The sequence below is a fragment of the Podarcis raffonei genome, chromosome 11, assembly GCF_027172205.1.
Source record: "Podarcis raffonei isolate rPodRaf1 chromosome 11, rPodRaf1.pri, whole genome shotgun sequence".
Classification (NCBI taxonomy): domain Eukaryota; kingdom Metazoa; phylum Chordata; class Lepidosauria; order Squamata; family Lacertidae; genus Podarcis; species Podarcis raffonei.
The window spans coordinates 65,377,121-65,396,461 of record NC_070612.1 but is presented as its reverse complement, the minus strand read 5'-3'; the positions used below and the strand labels follow the sequence as shown (position 1 = coordinate 65,396,461).

Below are 19,341 nucleotides of genomic sequence, written 5' to 3'. Positions count from 1 at the left end.
AAGTTATTGGCTTGGCAAATAAAGAAGAGACAAAAACTCAACACGGTAACAAATATAGAAGTGGAAGGAAAGAATATAAGCAACCCAGCTGAAATTAGGAACTGTTTTCAGAACTACTTTAGACAACTTTACACACAAGGGCCGCAGAAGGAAATGGACATACAACAATTCCTCGAGGAAAATGGGCTGAAAAAGGTCTCGCAGGAAAGTAAGACTATTTTGAACCAGGAGATATCAGCACAAGAAATAGAAGATGCCATTCAAGGCATGGCGTTGGGCAAATCCCCAGGACCGGATGGACTGACTTCCAAATATTATAAAGTACTGAAGGAAGGGTTGATACAACCTTTGAAGGAAGTCTGTAACGAGATTATGGAGGGGAAAAGGGCACCTGATACGTGGAGAGAGGCCTACATTACACTTATACCAAAGACAGAGACTGAAAAGACCCAACTTAAAAACTACCGACCCATCTCGTTATTGAATGTGGATTACAAAATCTTTGCTGACATTTTAGCAAAGAGACTGAAAAGAGTTTTGATGGAGGAGATTCATGGGGACCAAGCAGGCTTTCTTCCGAAAAGGCATTTGTCGGATAATGTAAGGAATATAATTGACATTTTGGAAAAGTTGGAAGTGAACATAAACACTAAGGTTGTTTTGATATTTGTGGACGCCGAGAAAGCCTTTGACAACATTTCTTGGAGCTTTATGTTGAAGAACCTCCGGGGGATGGGGGTAGGCCAAGGGTTTGAGAATGGTATAGGTGCAATTTATTCTGAACAGAAAGCAAAATTAATTGTAAATAATGTGGTTACAGAAGAGTTCAAGATTGAAAAAGGGACACGACAGGGGTGCCCTATCTCCCCATTACTTTTTATATCGGTCCTGGAGGTCTTGCTTAATATGATTAGGAGGGACCAGTTGGTTAAAGGGATTCAGGTCGGAGCTAAACAATATAAACTGAGAGCATTTGCAGATGACCTAGTACTTACATTGCAAGAGCCAGAAGCTAGTACGAAAAGAGTTTTGGAAATAATCCAAGAGTTTGGTCAATTGGCAGGATTTAAATTGAATAAGTTGAAAACAAAGGTATTGGAGAAAAATCTAACACAGATTGAAAAAGAAAGGTTTCAGAATGAGACAGGGTTGACTGTGGTTAAAAAAGTGAAATATTTGGGTATAAACATGACAGCTAAGAATGTGAATTTATTTAAAGATAATTATGAAAAAACTTGGACAGAAGTGAAAAAAGACTTGGAGATTTGGTCAAATTTAAAGCTTTCCTTGTTAGGTCGAATTGCAGTTATAAAGATGAATGTATTGCCAAGAATGCTGTTTTTGTTTCAAGCACTGCAAATAATGGACAAAATGGACTGTTTCAAGAGGTGGCAAAAAGACATATCTAAATTTGTCTGGCAGGGCAAAAAGCCCAGAATTAAATTTAAGATATTAACGGACTCAAAGGAAAGAGGGGGGTTTGCCCTGCCAGACTTCAAACTGTACTATGAAGCGGCAGCTTTCTGCTGGCTGAAAGAATGGCTGCTTCTTGAAAACACAGACATTTTGGACTTGGAAGGTTTTAACAATATTTTTGGGTGGCATGCATATCTGTGGTATGACAAGGTTAAAGCACATAAAAGTTTTAAAAACCATATTGTCAGAAAAGCATTATTAAATGTTTGGGTTAGATATAAAGATTTGCTGGAAAACAAAACTCCAAGGTGGTTGTCGCCAATGGAAGCTAAGGCAGTTAAAAAGCTAAATATGGAGTCTAAGTGGCCAAGATACTGGGAAATTTTGGAAAAGGAAGGGGACAAACTGAGATTGCAGAGTTTTGAGAAACTAAAAGGGAAGGTGAGAGATTGGTTGCATTATCACCAAATAAATGAAGTGTTTAAATTGGACAGTAAAGTTGGCTTCCAGGTGGAAAAATCCAAATTGGAGACTGAATTGTTAGAATCCAGTACTAAGAATTTGTCAAAAATGTATAATTTGCTGCTGAAATGGAATACACAAGATGAAACGGTTAAATCAGCTATGATTAAATGGGCTCAGGACATTGGTCATAATATTTTGTTTGCTGATTGGGAAAAGTTGTGGACCACCGGGATGAAATTTACGGCATGTAATGCCCTAAGAGAAAATATTATGAAAATGATCTATAGGTGGTACATAACCCCGGTCAAGCTTGCAAAGATTTACCATTTGCCTGACAATAAATGTTGGAAATGTAAAGAAAAGGAAGGTACATTTTTTCACCTTTGGTGGACGTGCCCGAAGATTAAGGCATTCTGGGAAATGATCTATAATGAACTCAAAAAGGTATTTAAATATACTTTCACCAAGAAACCAGAGGCCTTTCTCTTGGGTATTGTCGGCCAAGGGGTGTTAAAGACAGACATAACTTTTTTCATGTATGCTACAACAGCAGCTAGAATACTTATTGCAAAGTACTGGAAGACGCAAGATCTACCCACACTGGAAGAATGGCAGATGAAGGTGATAGACTACATGGGCTTGGCAGAAATGACGAGCAGAATCCGAAACCAGGGAAGAGAAACAGCGCAAGAAGAATGGAAAAAATTCAAGGACTATTTAAAGAAATATCACAAAGTTAATGAAAGTTAGAATGATGATGGATTGGAAAGTAAATGGTTACTATTAGTAATGGTTAAGACAAGGAGAATAAGGAGGATTAGCTTAAACTTAAATTAAAATAAGGGAAGATTTGCTGAGTAATTGATAAGAATTTGGAATACAGAAAAGGGAGGCATGAGGAAGTCGGGGAAGGAAGGTATAAGAAATTAGGATATGAAATGGTACATGTTTTTTTTTTGTTTTGTTTTTGTCTTTGTATGTTTATGTATGTTATGTTTATATGGAAAAATTCTTGAATAAAAATATTTTTTTTAAAAAAAAGAAAACTATTAAGCAGTTGATGTTTAGTAGAACGTAGTATTGTACTAACCTTTTTAAAAAATAATAATACATGTGGTGATGTGACTGCAGTTTAGCTATAGTTGGAATCTGTTTTGAGGAAGAAGATTAATCTATGAGCAGTCAGGGAGACTAGAAAGTCAACAAGACTGGCTGTCAGGCTATTCAACTACTTTATAATCTAGAACTATTGCACTGGAATGCAATTAGGACAATAGAATGGTGTTTGACTTGATGAAGTAATTACACAAAAGCAAAACCTGCAGATAATTTTCTACCTACTAAACTTTGCCTTATCCCTGTGAAGCTATCTTTAGTAACCATAACAGAACATTTTATTTCATAATAGTATTATTTGGAAATACTATGCTGAGAAATACAACAGATCCCACTATACTCTGAAACAATAGTGTATTCCTTGTACATGGTAGGGAATAAAAAAGGCATGTGAGTTTATGTCCAGGACTCTTTTGTACACCATTTTCTTTGTCTTTCATGTTACTTCCATTATAAATAACCTCAACCATGCAGATACAGTGGTACCTTGGGTTACATACGCTTCAGGTTACAGACTCCGCTAACCCAGAAATAGTACCTTGGGTTAAGAACTTTGCTTCAGGAGGAGAACAGAAATCACGCGGTGTCGGTGAGGCGGCAGTGGGAGGCTCCATTAGCTAAAGTTTAAGGTTAAGAACAGTTTCAGGATAAGAACGGACCTCTGGAACGAATTAAGTACTTAACCCGAGGTACCACTGTACTCAATTGATAGTCCCATTTGCTCAAGTTGTCCAAGAAGTTTGTTATAAAGGTACCTGTATTTTCCAATAAATGCTCTTACTATAACATCAGGCTCAGACATCTCATTCCCTGATGGTTTGATTACAGCAACAATTGTCATTTGTTCAATATGACTAACATCAAGTGTGCAGTCCAGAATTATTGAGTAATATTTGGCTGAGTTTGCCTGTGCTAAAATTTTTACTAGAAGCTGTATAAGCTCATTTTGGATATCTTTTTTCTAGGTAGTAAACCATTGTTTCATGATCTTTAACTCTGCACAAATGTTAATTCATAATAGGATCAAAAAAGACTAGATAAGACAAACTTCAAAAAACTCAATTGCTAGCACTGTACAACTTTTCAGTTCTACCACGGAATGTCAAGTTTTGCAATGCAAAAAATTCTGAGCAAAGCAATCAAACATTCCAAGATTTGTTGTCATTATTGTTCTTCTTGCCTAATTTTCTGTTGGTAAATATCTTCAATTGTTTTTCCTTTAGAGAAGTACAATTTAAGTTATCCAGGTCTGATAGCTTTTTAAATCGTCAGTATTCCTCTCGGGTGAATACAGAATTGCACCAATGTTCTTCCAGTCTTTTCAACCTGTTTCTTGTACAGTTGAGGCACCTTTTTTTTTTTTTGCTGAACTTACAGCAAAAAACAACAATCCACATCTTTTGAGGTTGAACCATGGATGACACACTTCTTCATCATTTGCTAGTCTCCTTTTGTAGAAAATCTTCTGATTTTAGTCTTTGGGGAAATCATGGGACAATGTATAAATTATCACTGCAATAGTTAGCCAAGTTAGCAGGGTAACTAATTCAAGTTAGGCACAATACCATCTTCTTCTGCAGACTCTGCAGTACTCTCACTTCTTGACATCCTCGTTTTCCTCTGCGTGTTTTTCCAGAAATATCTCTAATTTGTGAAACTTCTGTCTTAGTGGTAGTAGGAGCACCACATTCTGCTCCCTCAGTGCTGGTTTCAACAGGAATATAGACATATTCATGTTTTTCAATTGCTTTCTTTGTACAAAGGCATTTCAGGAAGACTTCCTTGCTTTGCTTACGCCTTAGCTTTTTCTGCCTTTTGTTGCCAAATTGAGCTCCAGATGGTCATTTTTTAATCATCCATAGCTCACTAGAAAAATGAAAAATGAATACATTTTCTAAATAAGCTTGACTGTAAAATTTTAAATTAAGTGCATTTTCACTTTGTGTGTGTATATAACTTCCAGTCAACTCTGTGGTCTATTTCATATATACATAAACAATTCTAATGTATGAATTACTTCAAAAATGATAAAATTCATCAAAATATATAATGGAATTAAAATGTTATCAAACATTTATAAGATACGACAAAGATTAATTTTTATATCACTGTGCCCCTCAAAGGTCAGTACTGTACCCCTCTGAGGTCTGCCCCAGGCAGTGGCCTCATTGGCCCTGACAGACTGTTTTAGAAAAAGGTTCGTAATTTGAGAGTTCTCCTGAATCTGCTCTTGCCACTTGATGTGCAGGTGGCCTCAGTGACAAGAGTGCTTTCCATCAGGTCAGCCTGCTGGCGCAATTACAGCCCTACCTGGACGCTGATAATTTGGACACAGTAATCTATGTTCTCAGGTTGGATTATTGCAACGCACAGTACAAGAAGCTGCCTTTCAAAATGGATCGGAAGCTCCGGTTAGGGCAGAGTGCAGCTGCCTGGTTCAAGACAGGTTCAAGACAAATAGATCACAAAACACCAATTCTGTTCCAAATACGCTAGCTGCCTTAAAGCTTCTGAGCCCAATTCAGAGTGCTTGTTTTGACCTTTAAAGCTCTTTTTGGTTCAGGACCCCAATATCTTCTGGAATGCCTCTCACACTATAAACCCTAGATCTTTGTATGAGGCCCTTCTCTAGGTCCCGCCTCTTAGGGAGGCTCAGGGGGCTTTTGCCATTGGGGCTCTCCGTCTGGGGAATGCACTTCTCAGTAGGTTCCAATGTGCCCCTTCGCTGACATATTTTCAACATCTGGTAAAGACTTATCCCCCCCCCACCTTTTAATGTGCCTTCAAAGCTTCTTGTGGCTGATATGTGGGCTGTTGTTTTCTCTGTTTTGTTTATAAATGCATTTCTTTGTGTTTTTAAGAGTATTGTAAGACACTTGGAGATCTTTGGATAACAAGAGACTAACAAATCTGAGTGATAACAATAAGCAAACTCTGAATTCCTTCATTTACTTTCAAAAGGAAATAATAATAATAATAATAATAATAATAATAAATAATTGATTTATACGCCGCCCATCTGGATGAAAAGTAGGTTCAAATGAAAATGGCGTGAATGTATTTTGGATATACGCAGTACACTTGTTGACTGATAGTTACCATGGCACACAAATATGACTGAGTGCTTGCTTTGCATTAGGTTTTTGCCTTGAAGCTGCATTTGGGATATTATGCAAATAGTTTCTCATCTTCTTTGCAACCTTCCCTAGATAAAAGGATGTTGTTGCCTTGCTTGCCTTGCCGTCCAGCAATAAAATGGTTGCAGTTTTTGAATTTTGAAATAAATGATGAGGACCAGTTATTTAGTTTTTGATAGCGCAACTATTAAAGAGTTCCCAAGTAGATGACAATTATTATCTGTGATAATAATAATTATTATCTGTGAGTTTCTCCTCTTCCTCCACCCCCCTCTAAATTTCATCCGTAATCACAAGGGTTTGGGAAGGGTTCCTTCATGACGGTGCTGCACTTCTGCAACTCTGCCCAAGCTGTGTGAGCTCACCCAGGATGAGAAACTGGTCTCACGTGTCTGCATTAGATTTGATTCTTCTAATATCTGAAGGGGGGCTGCATTTGTTCACTTAATTGTGATGTTATAACTTGTAATAGTAGGCTATGTATAAAGGTAAAGGGACCTCTGACCGTTAGGTCCACTCACGGATGACTCTGGGCTTGCGGTGCTCATCTTGCTTTACTGGTGTGTAAAAGAGCACCATATTTCCAAGTTAGGAAATTGATTTTTTCCATTGACTCTGAAGAAGAATTTCACACCTGAAACACACAGGGCTCTTTCTCCACTCCTGCCCAGTTCACTGTTTTCTAGCACCATTTGAGAGTCTTTTTTCTCTCGCCACTCCTCACCTGTTGGCTACTACAGCATTTGATGCAGAATTGGGCAACCTCTATAAAAACACAGCATAGCTCCACTCAAAGACAAATGTGGGCTGCTTTAATGATGTATCATATTCATATCAAAAAGTTCCACAAAAAAGAAGTCTAGTTCTTTTGAGCATGAAAAAAATTACTTTGCAATTTCTTTTTCTTTTCTTTTGGTGGTGTTGTTACAAAAGTCGGTTGAGTCCAAGCCAGAACAAGAACTGAACAGCATTCTGTTAGTTTGAGGCACAGTTGCTTTCCTTTAACTATTTTCAGGACACATTCATGGAATTCAGATGTGCATGGATATCTCCATTCTACTGGGCTAGAAATCATACTCCTACAGTGGTACACAGGCACTACCTTCTGCAGTGATTTAAAGATGTAGCCTTTGGCATGGCTAGGGTAAATCCACTGGGTTTCCTTCATTTACTCCTGAAGCAATACACGATCACAAAAATTAACACCTTTTGTCAGATAAGAGCCTGAGTTATCGTGGAGGATATTTTTCAACAGTGCTTAATGCTCCATTAGCAAAAAATATTGGCATGCTGTGTTAATGCCTTAAGTCCAGGGGTGGGGAGTCTACAGAGGCTGTTTTCCCAAGACCTGCCCCCCCCCGGATGTCACAGGTGACATCAAGTGTGAGGCAGGTGAAGACATGGCTTCCAAGGAACAATTGGAGCTCCCCGTTGCTCATTTGCAAGTAGGGCCCACTAACCATGCAGATTAGCTGATCTGCACTGACAGTGAGCCCCACTGGAATTGCTGCACTAACGGCTTTCCCATGGAGCTTGCTTTGTCTCTGTGTGGGCACAGTTTGAATTCAAACAACATCTGCTAACGGACTTCAAAGGAGCTTGCAATAACTGCCAGTCCCTAGTTACAGTGACCTGTGCCCCACCTGCCAACCTACAGTGGAGAAATGGCTTAGTCTCTTTTTAGAAGAGGAGAGAAGCATATTAAGCTAAAATTGTCTGTGAATGTATTGAAACTTCATATCCTGTTTAGGATATGACACCTGTTTAGTCATGTTGGCTTGCTCCTGCCTGCTTCAGCTCTGCACTGTGCTTTTGGGGCAGTTTTTTTAAAAAAGGTTCATATTTATAGTAAGATTTCTGTTCTTAACGAATTTGTGTAATACCTTTAAATTTCTCTTTTCAATTCAGTGAAGGGAGCAATTTGACCCCTGCTCATCATTATCCTGACTTCAGATTTAAGACATATGCTCCTTTAGCCTTCCGCTACTTCAGAGAACTTTTTGGTATTAAACCTGATGACTACTTGGTAAGAATTTACATTCCCCCCCCCTACAAAAATAGGAGTGGTATGGAATAGCTTTCTGTTTCTATAGAATGTGCTATGAAGAATTGTAGTTCTTGACCATGCATTTAATTCTTCAGCTTATAATTGGTTGCCCTAAAACCCGATGTGTTAATTGATAGCTCAGCAACTGCTTGAGTCATTATTTCTACTGGAATATTGTAATTGAAATTGAATACTCCTGTGGATTTTGCTGATTGAATTGTAGTTTAGAGACCTCCATCTGCTAATTGCCTTGTAATTGTCTAGCAAAGTATATAAATATTTGCTTCCATATGTTGTAACCTTGAACTAGAAAAGCACAGAGCTCCATAGTTAAAATCCCTCAAGATTTTTGCACTCTTGCACATACATTCAGTGTCAGAAAAAACAGTCCACAGCAGGCTTTTTATGTGTAGATCAGCTATAGCAGATAAATAAGCTGTTATGCAGAGAAAGGATTTCCTGCAGCAAGGGGACAATGCATGTTGGACAGCTTGCCTTGCCATATTAAGATCCTGTGTAGCAATCTGTTCCATTACCCATAGTGGCATTAAATTTCTCTTTTTCCGTGTTCAGTATTCTATTTGCAGTGAACCTCTAATAGAACTATCCAATCCTGGTGCCAGTGGATCCTTGTTCTTTGTCACTAGTGATGACGAGTTCATAATCAAAACAGTTCAACACAAAGAAGCAGAGTTCCTTCAGAAGCTGTTGCCTGGCTACTACATGGTAAATAAATTCAAATTCCAGGCTCTTCCTGTTTAGTTTCTTTTTGGGAGGTTGTGTGATGGCTGTGTGTGAATTTTAACTTGGCTTTTTAATAGCTTACTTAACACTTTACCATAATCATGATAAATTTTAAATACTGCTTTCCCCCTTTGTATTTGTGCTCCTTTTTGCTACACGCATGAGAACTTCTTTTAAATTCTGAGTTAATAAATGAACACTTTTAACCATAACTGTTGGTATGACTTGCCATGATGCTGATACATCAACTGTGCATTTGTGGTGTTGTACTTAACTAAACTTCTTCTTTGGCAATCACTTGTAGCCAAGTAAGATTGTCTTCCATAAACACTGTTTTAACAATGAGTCCGTAAGTGACTGTGGAGGCCAATTCTGGACCCGCACGTCTTTCCACAGTGGGGACATTGGTTTCCGGGTGGGAGTTGATCACAGTGTGAATTTGCCAAGCATGCCTTCCTCTTAGCATGTTTCTCCCTTGCGTTCTGAGTTTGAGTGTCTTCATAGTCCATAACACCTTTGGTAAAGGCTGTTCTCCAACTGGAGCACTCGCAGACCAGTGTTTCCCAGTTGTGGGTGTTTGTACTACATTTTCTTTAGATTTGCCTTGAGACAGTCTTTAAACCTCTTTTGTTGACCACCAGCTTTACACTTTCCATTCTTAAGTTCGGATTAGAGTAGTTGCTTTGGAAGATGATAATCAGGCATCCGCACAACATGACCAGTCCAACGAAGTTGATGTTGAAGAATCATTGCTTCAACACTGGGGATCTTTGCTTCATCCAGTACACTGATATTAGTTCACCTGTCTTCCCAAGTGATGTGTAAGGTTTTTTGGAGACACCGTTGATGGAATCTTTCGAGGAGTTGAAGATGGCGTTTATAAGTAGTCCATGTTTCACAAGCATACCTTAAGGTTGGTAGTACAATAGCTTTGTAAACAAGCATTTTGGTTTCCTTGCAAATGTCCCGGTCTTCAAACACTCTGCACTTCATTTGGGAGAAAGCTGCACTCGCAGAGCTTAGGCGATGCTGGATTTCGGCATCAGTGTTGACTCTTGTGGAAAGATAACTGCCTAGGTAGGAGAAGTGATCAACATTTTCCAACGTTACACCATTGAGTTGGATTTGTGGCACTGCAGAGGGGTTATTTTGTACTTGTTGGTGCAACACTTTGGTTTTTTGGATGTTGAGCAACAAGTCAAACTTTTCATAAGCTTCTGTGAAGATATTTAGGATGGTTTGGAGGTCATCCGCTGGGCATGCACACACTACATTGTCTACCAAACCAATAACCCTCCTATCACAAACATATTTAAAAGGACATGGAATGTTAATCAGCCCAAGGCACCTAAAGATATATAATGAAGGCATATGATACATTGAATTGTATATGCAGAAAGAGGAGGAGCATCAAGAAGAATGGAAGAAATTTAAGGAATATTTAGCAAAATATTATAATATAACATAAGTGGAATTACTTTCAAGTATTAAGTTTGGTTTAGGATTAAATTATGTTGAATTGTATAAGATTATGTATTAAGAATATTATGAAAAGGAAGTTAGTAATTTGAACAGGTTAATTTTATTAGAAAGTGGATATTGAAAAATTGCTAAAATGAGATTTGATGAAAATCAGTCAGGAAGGATTTGAGGAAGTCACTCAACAATGGAATGTAATCTGGATTTTTAACTGTAAGAAGTGTTGTATGTATGTTTGTTTTTATTTTTTGTATGTTTTGTTATTTGTTATTTTGTGTGGTGTTAAATCTGGAAAATTAATAAAAAAAATTGGGGGGGGGGGAGAGTTGTTTGGAAGCAATCCCACTTAATGGGATCTTGAAGGGCTTGAGTGTTCATTTTTTGCCTTGTTTTCCTCCCTTGAAGCCTGCATTGAGGTATAATCTTGATAGCCATCATGGAGTGTATTAGTTGGTGATCTGTCCAGCAGTCGTTGGCGCTCATCATAGCTCTGGTAAAGAGCACGTCATGGCGATCTTTAGCACGGACAATAACATAGTCTAAAAGGTGCTAGTGGTTTGACCGAGGATGCCTCCATGAAGTTTTAAATTTATTTTTCTTTCAAAAGAGTGTGTTGGTAATAACAAGGTTGTGTGCTGCACATATCTTCAAAAGTAAGATTCCATTCTGGTTGCTGTTGCCAATTCCTTCTTTCCCAATAGTCCCAGGCCACAGATCGAAATCTTACCCAGGAGGATAATTGTATCTTCCTTAGGCATCTCTGATAGGCGTCTCTGATCCAGCTGAGAGTAATTTTTTTTTTTAATGTGTTCATCAGCATTCAGTGTTGGTGCATAAGCACTTATAATAGTAGCCTGTTAGTTTTTGGTGAGCTTTATTCAAAGGGTTGAGAGTCACTCATTAATGCCGGTATGGACTTCTGACAGGAGCTTCACAAGGTTGTTATTGATAGCGAAGCCTACCCCATGTATTCGATGTTCTTGTTCAAATAGACCTTTCCAGAAGAATGTGTAGCCTCCATTTTCTTCCTTCAGTTGTCCCTCGCCTGCTCTTCGAGTCTGTTGAAGCACAGCAATATCGATGTTAAAACTTTGCAGCTCTCTTGCAGTGATGGCAGTTCTGTGTTCAGGATGCCTGTTATCTGTGTTATCTGACAAAGTCCGTATATTCCATGTTCCAAAGTTCAATTGTCTTTTACGAACGCTAGGTGGTGACCCCACTGGGCGCGGTAATGCAGTCAGGGAAAAAGGGAGGCAGACTATGTTTAGGGCACCTTTTCTAGCCCCTCCCCCTTTTGGGGGTGAGCAGAGTGGATCCTACGTAGGGCTGCTCGGTCCTGGATACAGCTGCTGAGGGGCTCAACTGCCTTGTTCCTTGAGTCAGAACGACTGAATCTGTATCCACCTCCCGTGTGCCAGTTCATGACTAGGGGCTTCCAGATTTCACGATCCTGCTCCTGTTACAATTTGCTGGTCGCCATGGGACTTTTGGGGGTTTGGGTTGGGTTTTTGGAAGACGCCTGTGCGTGAATTTGTTTTATATGTGAAGATCAGTGCACGCTGATCAACACACAGTCTTTGCAGTAGGGCTCTGTTCCAATGGCATGAGTAGTCATGACGAACCGGTAGATCCTATCTGCTGCAGCCTTCACCCGCCTTCACAGCTGTTGTAACATACCGCTTGTCATCACCCGCCTGTTCTGCCGTTGAGGACTTCTTGGATCATTCTTTGTCTTGCTCCTTCCCTTTGACCTTACTGCCTTGGGTGACCCTGCTGGGAGTACGAGACGGCTTCACTCACAAGGGTCATAGGAACATGCAAGCCCACTCACTACAACAAGGTGATGATCCAGCGAGTGAGACTTAGTAAACTATGCATTTGTATACTAGCAGAGTCACTGTTACCACCTCTTACATCTAGTCATTATTTCAGAACTTGTCTGTTTTGGCCTTCTGACTGTCCAAAATTTGAGTAATAGGCTCTACTTTTGCCAAAAAAGAAAGTGTGGGGAGAATATCTGCTCACCTGCGACTCCATTGCCGAATGGCCCGACCATGGTGGGTTCAGGGAAGTTGCCATCTTCCAATGTGGTCGGGGGAAGGGATGGCTGGCACTTTCCCCCTCCAGCCACAAGAGGCCCTCAGGTAAGGATGTTCAGTGCCCACTCAGCCAATCGGAAGCTGGATCTTGGGGCTGTGAGCAGCCCACCCCTAGCTTTTTTAAGGGGGTGGCCAGATGTTGGCTGCCCTCTTGGCTGATCGTCGTGGGAAAAGGTGGGGAGAATGTGTTCCACATGGATTTAACCAGAGTTGAGAGATCAGAAGTGGGCCACATTATCCCATGCATCTTCTCTACTGTTCACCAGAATTTCCTCCCTGGCTGCCTTAAATGCAGTTAAGCATAACATATTCAGTGACATTAACCTCTATTATTAATTAGGTTTCCCTTTAAATTAGAATTTCAAAATAGTTGGAAACTCCTTGCTAAGGGCTAGTGTTCTGGTTAACGTCAGTTTATGTGGTTAATGTTCACTACGATTAATGTCAGTACCTATGTAACAGATAACCATAGTTAAGGCAGATGGGGGAATTTCAAACCAAAGCATGGAATAATTTAGATTGCTTGTCACCACTGGTCCTCAGTGTAGAGAGCCTTCCAATTTAAGAGCTTAACTTTTTTTTTAGTTTAGTTTAAAATAAAACACTTCAAGCATTATTTCATTAAAAGTATATGTCTGGTTTGTTTAGGATAGACTTGACTTCCTAGTCTATATTAAGGTGCATGCAGAAATCTTATTTTAAATGTGCTTCTGATGTTCATTGGTGCTTCTTCATTTTGTTTTTTAAGAATCTCAACCAGAATCCAAGGACACTCCTACCAAAATTTTATGGACTGTATTGTGTTCAGTCGGGAGGTATTAATATCAGGATAATTGTGATGAACAATGTTCTGCCTCGATCACTGAAAATGCATTTCAACTATGACTTGAAAGGCTCCACGTACAAAAGGAGGGCATCCAGGAAAGAGCGAGAGAAGTCCAACCCCACCTTTAAAGACTTGGATTTTCTTCAAGACATGCATGAAGGATTATATTTTGACTCGGAGACTTATAGTGCACTCATGAAAACGCTACAGAGGGATTGTCGAGTAAGTAAGAACTTTTGATACCAATAGCTGTTGTCAGACCATGACTCCACTGTTTACACAGTGCAGGGTGAATGGGCTCTTGTCCATAAAAGAGTTCTTGTCCACAATAACTGCATTTCATCTTGAAGCTGCCAGCAGACTCCCTTGTTTGTGTTAACAAAATAATAATAATAATAATAATAATAATAATAATAATAATAATAATAATAATTTATTATTTATACCCCGCCCATCTGGCTGGGCCTCCCCAGCCACTCTGGGCGGCTTCCATAGAAACCAAAAATACAGTAAAATATCACACGTTAAAAACTTCCCTGAACAGGGCTGCCTTAAGATGTCTTCTGAATGTCAGGTAGTTGTTTATCGCTTTGACATCTGCTGGAAGGGCGTTCCACAGGGTGGGCGCCACTACCGAGAAGGCCCTCTGCCTGGTTCCCTGTAGCTTTGCTTCTCGCAATGAGGGAACTGCCAGAAGGCCCTCGGCGCTGGACCTCAGCGTCTGGGCAGAATGATGGGGGTGGAGACGCTCCTTCAGGTATACTGGACCGAGGCCGTTTAGGGCTTTAAAGGTCAGCACCAACACTTTGAATTGTGCTTGGAAACGTACTGGGAGCCAATGTAGGTCTTTCAAGACCGGTGTTATATGGTCTCGGCGGCCGCCCCCAGTCACCAGTCTAGCTGCCGCATTCTGGATTAGTTGTAGTTTCCGAGTCACCTTCAAAGGTAGCCCCACGTAGAGTGCATTGCAGTAGTCCAAGCGGAAGATAACCAGAGCATGCACCACTCTGGCGAGACAGTCCGCAGGCAGATAGGGTCTCAGCCTACGTACCAGATGGAGCTGGTAAACAGCTGCCCTGGACACAGATTTGACCTGTGCCTCCATGGACAGCTGTGAGTCCAAAATGACTCCCAGGCTGCGCACCTGGTTCTTCAGGGGCACAGTTACCCCATTCAGGACCAGGGAATCCTCCACACCTGCCCGCCTCCTGTCCCCCAAAAACAGTACTTCTGTCTTGTCAGGATTCAACCTCAATCTGTTAGCCGCCATCCATCCTCCAACCGCCTCCAGACATTCACACAGGACCTTCACCGCCCTCACTGGTTCTGATTTAAAAGAGAGGTAGAGCTGGGTATCATCCGCATACTGATGAACACCCAGCCCAAACCTCCTGATGATCTCTCCCAGCAGCTGCATATAGATGTTGAAAAGCATGGGGGAGAGGAGAGAACCCTGAGGCACCCCACAAGTGAGAGCCCAGGGGTCTGAACACTCATCCCCCACCACCACTTTCTGAACACGGCCCAGGAGGAAGGAGCGGAACCACTGTATGACAGTAGTTTTGGCTTGAAGGGTATAAAAGGGAACCGTTGAAAGGAAGTAGGTGGAAAGATGAAACAAGAGGTAGTAAATGTGATATTCTTTGTATGATTTTGATGTCTCATGGTTGTGTTCTTGATTGCCGTCTTTTCCTTTCTAACCACACCTAACTGTGTTTCCTTTAATTGATCTTTCCTTCTTTTTCCCAGTCTGTTAGGAACTCTCCAGGTTCCCTGTTGGGCCCTTTGTTTTTATTCTTTGCCTTTACCCTTTAGGTTCTCTTAGGCTGCAGTCCTATATACACTTATTCAGGGGTATCTCAGTAGGACCTATTTCTGAGAAAACATGCATAGGATGGCACTTTATTCAGTCTTTCATTATGAATCATCGTTCTGCAGTCTTGCGTGCATTTCCCATACATGATTTCAACTAGACACGCTGGGCTGCAGCTCCATTCCAGGCTTTTTCTTTGCCTGCAGCTCTCTCTGCTCCTCCCTTCTGCCTTCCTTTCTCTCTGCCTGCCCTCCTCCCTTCTGTTGGCCAGCTCACAGGTGGAGGAGGGAGGCAAGGCACTGGAGGTGCAAGGGAGGCCCCCCCACAGCCCTTCTGCTATGCTCAACCCTTGAAATGATGGGATTTGACTGTACATTGATGGTGGTCAGAGACACTTTTCTAACTTATATTCTTATTTGGTTAATCTTTCATCTTTTCATCTTGCTATTATCTCTGTGTGGTTTCTTTTCTTTTAAGGCCAAGTCTTTCAGAGATGGGATTTCTAATCCCCTCACCCTCTTTCTTTCTTTTCAAGCTAAAGATCTTGGTTTTGTCTTTGGATTCTTATGTCATTCTCAAATTTAGTATTTTCTTTCTCTGACAGCTTCCCATACCTTGTTCATTATCTTCTTTCCCCCCAATTGACTTGTTGTAACGTCCTTTTAGTTGGTCTTCTCTATCCCACCTTATGGCTCTTGTTTTTGTTTTGCATTTTGCCACCTACTTAACTTTTTGGCTCAGATGCACACAATGTTTCTCTGCTCTTGGTTTTTCTTTGCTCTCCTACCTTGCCCTTTTGCATAAAAGGTTCTGTTAACTTGCCTTTTTGTATGTATTCATGGTCTAGCTCCTGCTGATTTCTCATCTTGGCTTTCTACATGTCTTTTCCCTTATTTTTTGCCTACATTATATGCTTTTTGTCTTATTGCTGCTTATTTGTGAAAAGTATTACTGAGTTGATTATCTACCTCTTCTTAAAACATCTTTCAGGAAGCCTATGTTTAATGGTTGTTGCTGCCTTCTTATGTTTTGTTCTATTTTCAACTTCCTTTCTAAAGAAAGCATGTAAGCCTTTTGGGCTGTGTCTATTTTTTATGTGTTTTGTACATCATGTAGCTCTTAAGCCATTTCAGAAATTGCTATTACTATATGATGTGATGCATCAGCAGTATCAAACTGCAATACCAAACCCAGAGTAAAATGGTTACGTTAAATGTTTTTGGAGTAGAACTGCTAATCCAGACTTGAGGTACAGTCACTGAAAATTAAGCCTTGTAGTAACTTGTTTTTTTTATTAAAAGTTTATTTTATTAACAACTTTCTATGGAGCCCTTCAGCGTCAGTTTCCAAGGGAGTATACAACCTATGATAAAACATAAAAATATACAATAAAAACGATAGAGGGTTGCATTGCATTATGTCCTTGATGCTGATGACAGGAAAAGAGAAAGCTGCCTTATGCTGGAGCAGTTTTGGGATATAATTTCTATTGGCATGCATACAGTTAGACAAGTAGTATTTGGGCAGATTTCACCTCAGCAGTGGTACACTCATTTTAGCAGGCTCTATGAGTTGTGTATTTTTAGGATGTAGGTTTTATATATGATTCTAGATAGCAATGTGATTTTATGCATAATTTTATACTGTTGCTTCGTGTGCTGTACCTATTTCTCTTACATGCAAATGGCCAATTGCCCAAGCAGTAACCAACAACTTATTACTATAGAATAGGCTACACTGGCCCACTTCTCCCAGGGGTTGAACCTGGGGCCTTGTGCATTCAAAGCTGTAGCCCTATCACTGAGCCATGGCCCTTCCTTAGCCTGTCGAAGGTTTCTGTCAGTAAAACAGGGAGGGAGGCAGGCAGGCGACTTTTGCGGATTTTTCTCTCCTGGACCCTCCACGGCATCCCTTCCCCACTCTGTGAGAGGATCCCTCTCACCCGCTGGAGCATATTGGGGGCTGGGCATTGCACATGAGACTGCAGCTGGGTGTGCAAAGCGACAGAAGAAGCCTCCCTCCCCACATCACTGATGCAAACCTCACTGGATCAGTGTGAGAGTTGGCATTAGATACTGCAGTTGAAAGCAGCATAAAACAAGGTACAAATGGTTTTGGGTTTTTTAAAGCCTGGGAGATTAAAAGGTCTTTGCCTGTCACCAAAATTATGGCAGTAGAGATGTCTGCCGAGCCTCCCTGTGCAGAGGGCAGGGAGGTTGCCCTGTCTCCTAGGATGCTGCTAGGGAACAAAATAAGGGAAATACTCTTAGGCAGGTGTGGCCAACATGGGGCCCCCCAGAGGTTGTTGGACACCCCTGTCAGTTCTAGCCAGCATGGCCAGCGGTCAGGTCAGAGGAGAGTCGGAGTCCAGCAACATCTGGGGAGACGACGTTGGCAGCTTGTTTTGTAGGGGTCATAAAAGGAGTAAATCAGAGAATAAAAAGTGCATTGGATGAAAATGTTCTGATGTGAAAACAACAACAACAACATACTAATAATTTGTTATTTGTACCCAGCCCATCTGACTGGGTTGACCCAGCCACTCTGCGCAGCTGCCAGCATATATAAAAACATAGTAAAACATTAAGCCTTAAGAAGCTTCCCTATACAAGGCTGCCTTTAGATGTCTCCTGGTTGAAATGGAGTTATAAAACAAAAAGGGCATTCCTCATGGGCAGATTGCCATGTTCATTGGCGCAGCGCAACCCGATGTCAAGTCGTGTTAGTGAACATGAAGCCATCTTTTGTTTGGATTTTGAGTGTGAATTTGGAGATGATCTAATAATCAGCTGCATGCTCATGAGACATTCTTCCTAACAAAAGGCACTGTTCCTCATCTTTGGTCTCCAGAAATAATATTCCATGAAATCAAGCTATTAGTGACCATGCAGAATATCTGCTCTGGACATCCACATGCTCCTTCTACCCTTAGAGTGTCAAGAGGTTTATTGTAGCCTCAAACTATGAGGCTGTAAAAATGTACCACAGTGACAAAGTTCCCACTTGTAAGGCCCTGAACCAATGTTCTTCAAACTTGGGTCGTTGGATGTTGCTGATCTGCAACTCCCATTGTCCCTGATGTATTGGCTGAGTTGGCTGGAGAAGCTGGGAGTTATAGTCTAACAATGTTTAGTGACCCAAGGAATAATATTAGGTCCTAGTTACCCAGTGTGGTACCTCTCCTTGTACCATTCTGCCTTGTGTGTTGATATTTGCTGGTGCTGCCCTGCTTGTTAGACCATTTTCAAATTAGGTTTGTACCTTTACAGCTCATGAAAGGGTCTCATCAGTGGCAGCTCCTCCACTGTGAAATGTCCTCCTTCTTGAAAGCTGGCTGGTGCCAAGAATGGTTGGTCTTTGACACCAGCTAAAAACTTGCCTCTTTAGCCATCATCAGGCCGCTGATTTTTGAGTAGAGGTTACGCGGATTAATTTTATATTGCTTTAATATTTTTATTGGAATTGTTTAGTTGTATTTTATGTCTGATGTATGCTGCCCTGGGATCAATTGTTTGATGAAGGGTAGGTTGAAAATGAAATACATAATAAAATATAGTACCCCAATTACTCAAACTGGGTATGAACAGCACCAAATTCATTCATAAATTCATAATGTCTTATAGCTTGGTATTGAAAGTGTCTTCAAAACTGTGTCAAACCTATTTGCTAACAAGGGCTTCTCCTGCACTGTAACAGTATTATATTAACCATTTGTTTGCCTGTGTTTTTGCAAAATGCTTTTTTCCCCTTTGAAAAGACAGTGATACCCATGAAAACTTTGGGCTTCCAACCTAGTCTGCCTGTTTGTAAATCTACCCCTGCAACTAAAAAGGCGGTCAGATTATTAAAGTGAAGCAGCTGCTTCTACATTTCCATAGAAAAGGTTCTGTGAAAAGGCTACTGGTTCTGGGCTTGCTTCTGAATGGCTTCACAATGGTTGCCAATATTTACCTTTTGCAATGGAATTTGAAGTCATCACAGGAAGGTTTGGGATAGGCACGGCATCTTGTTCTCTTCCTGCTGGCAATCATTTGCAAAAGCCAGGACAGACCCTGTAAACAACAGAGACAATTTTCTGAATATTTAATATTTTGATGCTCTCCTATTGGGATTTTAACAATAGCAGAGTTAGGATGTTGGCGTCTTTTTGCTTTAGTAGATTTTAAAAGTAGACAAACTTCTAAGGCCTCAAGGAGGAG

The 19,341-nt window shown here is 40.6% G+C and overlaps 1 protein-coding gene across 5 annotated transcripts in view; it reads left to right on the top strand.

Moving 5' to 3' along the window:
• Positions 1 to 19,341, top strand: part of PIP5K1B (phosphatidylinositol-4-phosphate 5-kinase type 1 beta) — a 110,601-nt gene that overhangs the window by 38,950 nt on the left and 52,310 nt on the right. For 4 of the 5 annotated variants that reach the window (XM_053408840.1, XM_053408841.1, XM_053408838.1 and 1 more), the window contains 3 exons: positions 8,043 to 8,160; positions 8,755 to 8,907; positions 13,252 to 13,551. In XM_053408840.1, the coding sequence (XP_053264815.1) occupies positions 8,043 to 8,160; positions 8,755 to 8,907; positions 13,252 to 13,551 (571 nt within the window). The remainder of the gene's footprint in view (positions 1 to 8,042; positions 8,161 to 8,754; positions 8,908 to 13,251; positions 13,552 to 19,341) is intronic. The other variant, XM_053408843.1, reaches the window with a different exon arrangement.